Source organism: Primulina huaijiensis, chromosome 11, assembly GCF_012295235.1.
Source record: "Primulina huaijiensis isolate GDHJ02 chromosome 11, ASM1229523v2, whole genome shotgun sequence".
NCBI classification, from domain to species: domain Eukaryota; kingdom Viridiplantae; phylum Streptophyta; class Magnoliopsida; order Lamiales; family Gesneriaceae; genus Primulina; species Primulina huaijiensis.
This window is the reverse complement of record NC_133316.1, coordinates 18,550,609-18,562,350: the sequence shown is the minus strand read 5'-3', so window position 1 is coordinate 18,562,350 and position 11,742 is coordinate 18,550,609. Positions and strand designations below refer to the sequence as shown.

The 11,742-nt window shown below is 31.9% G+C and overlaps 1 protein-coding gene across 4 annotated transcripts; it reads right to left on the bottom strand.

Moving 5' to 3' along the window:
* Positions 1-1,345: 1,345 nt before the first annotated feature.
* Positions 1,346-10,223, bottom strand: LOC140988160 (uncharacterized protein At5g08430-like). 4 transcript variants are annotated; one of them, XM_073457122.1, is made up of 10 exons: positions 10,046-10,223; positions 8,295-8,374; positions 6,812-6,999; positions 5,710-6,568; positions 5,033-5,142; positions 4,781-4,840; positions 3,839-3,889; positions 2,922-3,066; positions 2,527-2,740; positions 1,346-2,407 (listed from the first exon to the last, which is right to left on the bottom strand). In XM_073457122.1, the coding sequence occupies exons 1-8, from the start codon at positions 10,153-10,155 to the stop codon at positions 2,959-2,961; spliced, it is 1,566 nt and encodes a 521-aa protein (XP_073313223.1). In that variant the 5' UTR covers positions 10,156-10,223; the 3' UTR covers positions 1,346-2,407; positions 2,527-2,740; positions 2,922-2,958. The 4 variants fall into 4 exon arrangements, with proteins under 4 accessions (XP_073313223.1, XP_073313222.1, XP_073313224.1 ...); XM_073457121.1 differs by having other exon boundaries at positions 2,527-3,066; XM_073457123.1 differs by having other exon boundaries at positions 1,346-2,404; positions 2,527-3,066.
* Between the last annotated feature and the right edge of the window lie 1,519 nt (positions 10,224-11,742).

Here is an 11,742-nt window from a genome sequence, read left to right as displayed (position 1 = left end):
AACTACATTCTAAACTCTTTTATGATCTAACTGTTATTTACAAGAGCACATATTTCGTATCTTAAATAGTTTTTATAACATGTATTATTTAATATAATGCATATTTGAATTTTGAATGGTGGAAAATTCATGATTATTTTCCTTTAGTGGATATGGCATTATTGATGGAATCTTGTATCATAGAAAATGGGATGATGCCAAAATTAAATATTTATTTCTCTTGTGAATTTATTAAAGATGTGATCTTGAAAAAATCATATTATATTAAATTCTAATATGAAAGAGATAATGAAAGAGACTTGGTCATGACATAACATGAATATGACAATTCAATTCATACTCACTTGTTTATATTAAAGAAAATAAAATATTGCAATTGTATCTGCTTTATAGGCTCTAAATGATAACCAATATTAGTAGATCAATGTGACATGAGTAAATTCAATTCATATTTCATATGGAAAATAATAGTTTTAACATAAAATATAATATTTTTTATGAATTAAGTCAGATTGAACATCTGTTTCACAAAATCGACTCGTGTATATATATATATTTATATATTTTTTGAAATAAAACATTAAACATTCCCAAAAAGATAAGCAAATACAGGCCAATAATTGCGTTTCCAAATCTATTGTTATGTGAAGGTATCCATTTTGTATCATGAACCATTTAAATGATAAAAAGAATTTTATTTATTTAAACACGACTGGAAAGAAAGTAAAATTATTCAGAAGTTTGTACATAGAGTTATTTCTTTTAATCATCAAAATTTGTCATTGATATTAAATAAAAGTGTATTATTTGCAATCCAAAAATAAAATTTTATTTTACCTTTTTATTTTATTACTTGACAAGCTTATGTTTACAAATTGCTTTCTTGAAAATTTTGATAGATTCTATAAACTCCAATGAACATAATGGTTGTTGGATTGATCAAATAGAAGCTAGCTATGTTTTTTTAGTGTATATAATAAAATAAAATAATCACCTTTTTTATCTCAATTTTTAATATATTTCATCTAATCTTTAGAAACGATATACAATTAATAATAACTAATTGAATAAAATTAACTGTAATAAATCGATTGAATGCAGAGTATTCTATACACATCGCACAACAGATATTAAAGATTCACAACATATTTAATAATTTTTATTTGCCTTTCAATTAGATTTCAAATAATTAATCATAAATATATACTTCATCTACCATATTATCTACATGCAGGCTACATATAAGTAAAGTACCAATAATTTTTGTTTATAAAGTAGGTAAACGGCCCAGGGAAAAAACACCCTCTAAGATCTTACACAACCTTGTATATCTTGATGCATCATGTGTAACCAATTTGGTCGACAGAATTTTTTGGACTTCAAGTTCACAATTCCGATGTTCGACCTCATGAATCCTCCACTGACTATGAACGGAGCTATACATCCAAAAAAATTTCCTCTATTCATATGACTGTCGTATGCTTCAGGGCAGGGACACTTCTTTACATATAAACGAGACAAAAGTTGTAAGATTTGAAGTGATCAATGTAGCACTGCTACTGCTTCGAAAAGGCGAAGTTGATCGCATCCCCTAACCATATTGCATCCTCTTCGTTTTGCTCTTCCTTCCAAACCTTGAATTTAAACGCACAGGGACTGATCTCACTCCATCGTTTCAGCATGGATATAGGCCACTTTTCTTGCTCACCATTTGGACCTCGGACACACCATGTTTCGCTTTCCAGGTTGTAGAAATTTTGATCTTTAGGAAAATAACTGGCTTTACTGTCATTGCCGTTTTCATCATCACTAAGCAACTCAACAACCTCAATCTGTGTAGATTCTTGGCTTTTTCTTGTTGCAGGTTCGTCTGGTGACTCTTCAGAGCATATGCCAGGCATATAATAGTTTTCCAGCTTGCCATTTTTACCAAGATCATCCCCGAGCAACTCAATCACCCCAATCGGTGTAGATTCTTGGCCTTTTCTTGCAGCTTTCTCGGAATGTGTCTCTTCAGTGCACGTAACAGAAACTAAATACTTGTCATTCTCGGCCTTCAATTCACGAATACACCATCTTTTTTCACCTTTCAGGATGTCATCTTTCTGATTGACAGGAATCAAATTACCCTTGCGATCACTGGCATTTTCATCATCACTTGACAATTCAATCACCCCCATCGGTGTAGATTCTGGGACTTTTCTTACTACTTTCTTGGAGGACATTCGTGATACTTCACCAGAATGGCATGACTCAAACGTATCCCTTTTCTCTTCAGAAGCAGGCTGCAAAGGCTTGAATTCATGGTCTGGGATGCAAATGTGTTGAGATTCTCCCAAGCCTGATCTTTTAAGAAGGGGTTGCTTTGTCTCGGGAAAATATCCACGGGCACGACGACCATTCTCTGCTGTCAAAACAAAAAATTTTAACCCAAGATATCAAGATTAGTGATCATTCCGGTCTTGTTTTATAAAAGGTAAGACTGATTATGACTTGGATAAAGTGAACCTCAATCACACAAAATACCTGATATCTCATTTTCTTCTAATCTGTCTCGACAAACAGTACAGATTGAACGATTGAGTTGTCATAAATTTTCTCATCATCTATGCTATCTTCAGAATTGGGTGAGAGCTCAGATATTTCTGGACTCACTATAGGAAAGGTTTCAAGTAAACGAGCCTGTTCTGATGGAGTCTGCAGCCTCTTTCTCTTCTCCAAGTATTCAGAAAGCGTAAGACTATGGAAGTCAGGACCACAAACCCTATAGGTCACCTCATAAATTTCAAATCAAGGTCCTAACTCTTTCGAATGTAAATTCAAAGTCTTTTGTTTCATCATTTTGTTTTATGATACATTTTTTTATAAAAATGTTCATGTTCCTAACTTGATAAAAACACAACATAAATAGGAAAGGATACATAGATGCATAACAATAGTTCATGATTATATTGTGAGCTAGTTTTCTGTATACATTAACATCGGGAAAGGATATTCGCGTCTATGTCCTTTCTCGTTGGCTCGGTCAATGAGTCTTTGCAGCAATCCCAGCTCTTTATTGATCCACTGCATTATTATTTTTAAGTAAATTACACTCCCACAAAGTAATGATACATAACCTCAAAATTTGTTGAGTTCAAAAATAAATGGTTCTAATAAGTAAATCGCAGAAATAGTGACAACATGATTTAACCAAGCAAATTTAACTTTTGAAGCCAGGTTAGGGTTTGACAATCTACAATTTAACACCAAGCGCTCGCATTAGTTCCAAAAATTATAGCTAGTAGTGATCCAACTTAAAACTTCGAAATTTTACAAAAGTATAAACGCCATGTCGTGATCGTTGTGGCACATAAGAAGAGGGCTGGAATAATTATTGTTCCCCAACAATCGACTTGGCAACAATTGCTTCAACTTACGATTAATTGAAATTGGCCACATGATTTTGACTTTGCTGCTAACTATGCAATTATGCGTTTTTAACAGTCTCAAAGGCGACATTTGATGGTAACTCAGCACTTCAAAATTTGAAATTGTATAACACCTCAAATGTCATATTTCAAACATAGTGCCACATAAACATTTATGTAAGACATTAGACACGGGAAAATTGTCGCTACACAAAATATATTAATTCCAAAGTACAAAATTAAATTCCATAAATCCTCGTTACATCTCAAACTATGTTAAACTTTACAATCTCAACTCTTAATACTCTTTAAGTTGAAAAACACTAGGTTGAAATAGAACCAAAATTTCATATCCAGTAGTATGCGACCAATAATGGAACGTAAGTATCACAGAACATGCAACGCAATGAGAAAAACATAAAACATACATGTTTTGTTAAATCTTCATGAAGAACTCTGGCCTTCTGTTGAAGCTCCACCTATTAAAAAAGATGCAAACAAGATTGGTTTTTTAAGGTACAACGGAAATAGTGAATAGATTAAATTATTTCATGTAAGCAACATATAATATATTTTGATTCATATTATCATTATAATCATTGTGTTTTTCTTTTATGAATTCTGAATAATTTACAAAACAAATATTAATTATAATATCAAATATCCACATACGGTTGTTGGGATTCAGAAGGATAAAAATTAATAATACTTTAGTAAACTTATTAAAATAAAAAACCATTAATTGTGCTGTATCTCACGAGCTCGAGCTTTTGGGATAAGCGGTCTCAACATGGTACCAATCCAAAAAGGTACTACCAAACCAATTTTTTACATATATCCTTTTGATCAATTTGTACAGGTATCCTTTAGATATTGAATCATGGGCATATATTCTGCAATCTCTAGTTTACACGTGCAAGGGTAATTGTGCCACCTCCCATGATCGCAAGCTTTTGGGACAGTTAGTTTCAACTGAAAATATTATTACAATAAAAAATATTCAATTAAAAAACCAAAAGCTTATTCTTTACAAGAATCAAAGGCATATCTTTTCATGATATAAATGTTACTGAATTTTAAAGTAGCAACAATACAGTGAAGGGAGAATGCAACACAAATGATTTACATGGTCTGAACATAGTCTGTTGTAACCACAACACAGCATAAAACCCCCTTTATCTCTTAGGTTGAGATGTAATAATCACCCATTTATATCGGTTAAAAGTACTTTGAAAGAGATAATTTAGTCAATATTTCCTATGACTAAATCACTGTGATATCATATCAAATATATATCATAATCTTAATTCTCAATAATTCTATATCTAATTTCAGAATATGGTTTTTTAACTTATGATTGAATTGCTTACCACTGTAGGCTTCATGAGCAGACCAGCAAGCGTTTTTTGCCTTAGTTCGGTACACTCTTCCTGTGAAGATGGGAGGGACAAAGAGTCATGTTCCAGTTGGATGTAGTGCTGGAAAAGCTTCTATGGACTTGGATACTTGAAAAGATCTGTATTGCTGGAGGTTTATTGAAGACTGATAGAATGCTCACAGATCTCACTAGCAATCAACAAACTTTTTCTATCATTTTGCAATTTTTTTGAGTATTTGGTTACCTCTGAAAAATCATTATCTGAAAGCAGCCTTATATGAACTTCTTTCGGAAAGGCAGAAAAACAAAGGACAACCTCTGAATTGCTTTCACCATTGGAAACTGATTTTATGCCTGAAAGTAAAAGTAAAAATTGATAGTAAGCAAGAAGTTCTGAAAGTTCTATGGTCGAAACTAAAGAATATACTTAAATAATTATTCTGAACTCAAAAACTTAATTAGGCAGCAGAAAAGATGAATCATAATTTCTATTTCTGCTGTGTGAATTAAAAAAATAAAAGGGGGAGGATGAGTTTCCGACATGCTTCTGGGAAATTCTCTGGTTTTTTGGTACGATGATATTCAAAGATTTCGAGTTTTTTTGAACATGCTGGTGTAGTTGTGTTTACTGTAGACTAGTGAAAAAAATACTGAAAGATAACGACGTACGTTTTAATACTAAGTCTGATCAATGTCATAATCAATCAAGAAAAATAAAGAAATTACAATAGCAATAGATTGTTCATTTTTTTTAACTTTCAATACGAAATGAAACAATAGATTGTTTTTCTACTCGAGATTCTTGATATAGTCCTTGGAATTCATTCACTATTTTCCTTCAAAGATATGTAAAAGGATAAAGCAACAGAACATCAAAGAAACTGAAAAACCGAACATTATGTTTCACGAGTCTCGACTAACCTTTGACTTGCATAAGCCGATGAGAATTTTTTGCACAGTAATCATATGAATCTGATTTAATTCGAACAAAGCATCCTATCACCTTTCCTTCAAACGACTCAGGATGCTTGAGTAGCTCATATAGCAAGCTTCTCTTCAGGTAAACAAGTTTCACATTATCAACACTAATCGATGCAAAAACACTTTGAGGCACACTACGTTCTCTCTCATATTTCAACGATTCTATCTCCGAGTCAAACTTTCTTCGTCGTTTGCATACAGGATTAGTCAATTCTTTAGCTTCCTCTAAATCATATACCATATAATTTTCTTCCGAATCATCATGGTTCTCGGTAAAATGATCCTCCAAAAGGTCGTATATTCTATACTTGCTTATCATCGTTTTCCCAAATAAAGGTTGTAATCGTTCATCACATACCACCATCTTTCTTTTCTTCAAATGGAGGAGTTTATTTTCTAGAACATACCCATTTACAATGTCTGTCACGTCACGCTGTGATAATACTTCACTCGTGCTTGTACCAATTGATCCAAGAAATTCAATTATGGTTCTCGAACCCCAACCGATGAACTCCTTTTTATTGGGTTTTATGTGGCTTTTCTTCACAGATTTTGGTATTCTCTTCCTCGTCTTCTCATGATCCGAGCCATCATAATCAGATATCTCTTCTTCATCTTCAACATCATCTTCGTCAAGTTCCAAGGAGCCAGCGCCGGAATTATAGTTCTTTCTAGCCTTTTCCCGATCTTTTGCAGCATAAATATGGCATATTTCAAATCCTTCGTTCTCTTTAATAATCTGATAATATTCCTTGAATAAACCCTCGTATGTTTCTCGATCTTTAAAATCCACCAATTCCTGGAAAACAACAAGAAACACCATTTCATGTATAAACAAGTGTGCATGCATGATGTATGCATCTGGAATTCTGGATTTCAAGATATGAATTAAGTTTACAAATTCACAAAAGGAAAAGGCGAAAAGCAGGAAGGAAATCACGTGATATCGAAAAACATATTATGCAAATCGTAAGGTCGAAATATTAAAGCACATAGATGTCGAAAAATCATCTCAACCGAAAGGTAAGCCACTAGATCATACCCCATCAGAGTCATAGTCCTTGTTTTCTTCAACAAGTAAAGCAAGCTTTAGGCAGTGACTGCAGAATCCATTTTTTCCCTTAACTTGCAAAAAGTCAGCAGTAGGAAGACAATGATGGCACACTGCCTTTGCACAAGTGTAACAATGATGACAGGCAGATCTGCGGCACAGGAAGCAAGTATGCCAATCTGAAAAAGAAATATATTAGATCTTTACCACACACACGAAACGTGATGTTTTGATAATTAATGACAATAACTTCAAGCCTTACCAAAAACACCCTTTCATTAGTTTCTTATTACAAACAAAGTATTCAATTTTTTGAATGATGAAAACCAATATTAAAACCTCTCAACAAGCCACATTAAAAGAAATTTATGGTTATGAGTCCATAGTGATAAAAAGTAAATGGATTAAATCTTTACCATGCAAAAGAAAATTGGTGTTTGGGTTGAGACACCAACTATTGCCATACCCAACACATCCTCTCATTTGTTATTTTATTCCAAAGACATTTCGAAATTTTTAAATGATATTCACATATTCAAAAGGAAAGCGTTGTATTAGAACTTCTAAACATGCCACACTGAAAGAAATTTACGGTTATGAGCACGGGTACTGCATACAATCATGAGTAATAATATCATCCAAAAGTGAAACATATAAATCTTATATTGATTATGCTATGTGAGAAGAGATTGACCATTACGAAGCATCCAACCTGATTCTTTCAGAAATTTAGGCGAATTGAGATCAACTACTTGTTTTGATTAAATGTTTCATCGCAAGGAAGAGTAAAGGTTTCAGTCAGAGTTCATGATAGATTCACAATTATACTCATACATGATAAAGTATCCACCTTCCACAATGTTTTATGTCATTGTCACAAAAGAGCAAGTACATATTCTCCATTGAATGTTAGAAACATTTTGCCGGTTGATCAATCACTAAGGCACCGTTAAGTTCTAAAAATGGGATGATGAAAGATGTATAACATATAGATGATAAATCCATATATATGGATAACATAATTATTTATAACTCTAGTCCTTTGTAGAATTTAAGTCAAAAATTAGATAAAAAAAAAAGATGTGTAATCAATTAATATCTCGTCCTTCGGATCAAATGTGTCTTAAGTGTACATGTGATGCAATCTCATGATAAATAAGATGAGGTGAATCAAGAGAACCGCATCAGTCGTAAATCTTTTAAGATTAAAGGTAGGAACGGGTCATGGAATTTGGCAAGGAGACTGGAGAAGAGATGGGACAAGGTTGCAAGTTATGGAGAAACTAAATCGATCTTCGTGGGGGTGAAACTTGGAGTTTCAGAAAAATTAACATAAAGTGTTTAAAATTGTATTGGGGAAGGGGGCGCTTTCCCACATGGCTATTTTTGAATTCGCCCCTGCTCAAATTCCAATAGCCAGAAATATGTATATACATGCGTTGAGGTGGAGTGCGGCGACAGAAGTTCAACTTACTGCAAGTCCAGTGGTCCTCACTTTCCAAAAATGAATCGTTCTTCCCCACACAGCTAGGATGATAAGATTTTAGACATTGCCTGGAAACAAATTATGCTTTCATTAAAAATGCTTTATGGAGAAAATGATGAATTTCGATTTGTAACAAAGAAACACAAAATATGTGATAATGAAAATAAAATTAGATGTGCAACCAAAAAGAAAAAAAGAATTCAGCTTGAAATTAATGCACACTATACATGGGCATAGAGCACACAGAGAACATACACTGAGGAACAGGTACAAGTACACAAATACATGGATTGGGCAACATTCTCTCATATTTCACATGAATAAGTAGTATTTTTTTTTTTTTTTTGAGAAGTGAATAAGTAGTATTTTCACATATTCTAAATTTGAATCCAACAAATATGGAGCTTAAATTCACCGACTGTTACATGTATAATAACAATTGTAGCATCAATTCTCTTTAGTCCAATAAATCAACGGGCTTGCTAGTATTTCGCTAATTATTAAGAAAAACAGAAAAAAATGAGTGGTCTAGTTTCATATTACACGAATCTAAGACCATAGCACAACAGCAGCAGACTTAGAGATATACTGATAAATTTTTTGAATAAAATATTCATGTGTAATTTGTCAAAAAGGTTCTTTGATTTGTTGCAATCACCGTTTCTTTTTCTTTTTTCCAGCATTTGAGATCTTAAATCACAATAGCAAGTTTCATTTGTTGATCCTATTAGACCTTTCTCACAAAATGGATAAAACTTGGAGTCGTGTAAAAGTACAAACAAAAAATCAGCTTAAGTTAAGTAAAGATCATTTCAAATAATTGATTCAACATAGAAGCTCTTTTTTATAACCATGACTATTTATGATAACAGCGTGAGCAAGCATAGTTGGCAACATTTTAAATTGATGCTAGGCCTCCCACTTGGGCTAAAAATCGATCTCTCCCATCTAATTGAATGCTTTTTGGCAAACAGCAAAAGTTTTTGTGGCAATATCGCATGTAAAATACTTAATATGATGTGTAATACTGGGACAACAGTGAATAGCAATTTAACACCGTCTCGTAAAAGGTTTTCAGAGCAAATAGTTCTAGCCGGAAGTTCTTTATGAATATGCGTGACCTTACTTGTGTTTTTTTATTGAATTACTCTCCACACTAAAATATCAGACTTGTTGCACCTCTTAGAACAATGAATCAGACATTTTATCCAGCGTAAAAACATCAACAGTAAATTTTGTTCAAATGTTCAAGTTCCAAACACAGTGCTCTGTAAGGCTACACCAACAAGGTAACTAAAATCATGATCATCAATTGATTTGTGATGCTGTAAATAGGAAAATAAATTGGGACTTCAAAGGCATTAGGCTGTTCAAGTTACATGGACACAGCCATAGCGGCATGAAATTTACACAAAGAGTCAACTCAAATTTTGTAGTATACTACAAGAATTTAAAATGATTCAATTTAGGAATAATATTTTAGTAATGTACTGTAACCCAAAACATTCATAAAATATTTCCTACAAACTAAATTACATCATTGAGATGGATCCATACATTATTTGTCTTCACCAGTTGTATTCGTAAACGATACACCCTAACTAAAATTTCTGATAATCCCCATGAAATGGTCTTAAAATTAGCTCCTAAAAACCATATCAACTGCAAAAAATGCACACATATATACATATATTATATACGCAAACAATAGAACCCTAAAAAAAATCATAGTAACTGACTTGTAATCGCAAATTCGAACGAAGCCACCGTCTTTACACACGAAGCACCAGTCCTCAGCAACTAGTTCCTTCTTTAACACCTTCTCCTTCCCTAGTTTACTACTCCCCATCCCAAATACACTAGCAAGCTTTCCAAATCCTCCAGAACCAGTGCGCGCGCGCGTTCAAGTTTTAGTGGACCCCGTGAGACGACCGCCAATTTTATGATATTAATTAATTTTTTATTTAAATTATTAAAAATATTATTTTTTATATCAAAAATGTTTCTTATTATTATAAAATAAATCAAATCAATCCATCTCACGAAAATCTATTATTTAAAAACAAAGAGTATTGTGTTAATGATGTAATATAATAATATAAATATTTTTGAGATTAATGAAATTTAGGAAAACATAAAATATGAAATATAAATAATGATTGAACAGAGATATATGAAATGAAGTAAAAATATATTGAGTAGATCTCCACGAATCTTTATCCGTGAGACGGGTCAATCCTACCGATATTCACAATAAAAAGTAAATTCTTAACATAAAAAATAATATTTTTTTCATGAATGACCCAAATAAGAGATTCGTTCTACAAAATACGACATGTGAGACTGTCTCAGACCCTCACATAAATTTTTGTCAAATATATTTTTCGAAATGTTTTAAGAAAATAGATTTAAAAAAAAAGGGCGGGTTTTTTACCGGGAAGGATAAAAGGACCATTTCGTCAAATCTTATTACCCAAAAAACAATTAATTTAAAATATATTATTTTTCCCTAAATTATTCTTGCTCATTTAGTAAAAATAATTCTTATATTGTAATCNCAATTTTAATTAATCAAATTAAACATGCTATTATTTATTCAATATCATTTCATATCTTACTAAATTATTTTAATAGTTATCATACAATTACAATATTATTTATTTGTATACTCTCATCAACCCGACTAAACAACCCTTGGTAGTATGGTTGAAATTAAAGACAATTTGATTAAAAAAATTAATTCGTTTAGAAATATTTTGAATTAATTATACCAGTTTGAATCTGATAGTAATTTCATTAATGTAAGATAATTGATGAATTATCAAAACGAGCAAACAAACATAAGTTGTGTTTGATATGTCCAATAAAATATTTAGTTTCAATTTTGTTTATTTATTATTTATCTCATATCAATCAACTCAATATTTATTTTATTTATATATATTAATTGTTTATTAAAAATAATAAAAATATAATTTATTATTTTATCTCAAATTTAATCATCCAAACCAAACATATTGTTATTTATTCAATAGTAAAACATCGTATCCAAATATTTTGATAAACACATTATTTATTATCTAATCTCATCAAATCACATCAACTTGACTAAACACTGCCTATTCTATAGGCAAAAACATCATATTTGACCTATTACATAGATGGATATGAAAATTAGTCGATGCAGATTTTAAGATGTAAATAACATATCATAAAATTTTTAGGTATAACTATTTTTTAGACTGGTTTTTTTGGTACTTCTTATTCGTCACCACCCCAAAAATAACATCATAACCCTATTTAATTGGCCTTTACACAAAGATTGTTTCTCAGTGTGTCGATATTGCAACTATACAAAGAAAACATACAAGATGCACCAAGAAGTGAGTTATGAAACACCAATTGCCCTCACAATCAAGTGAGATGCAAATCATAC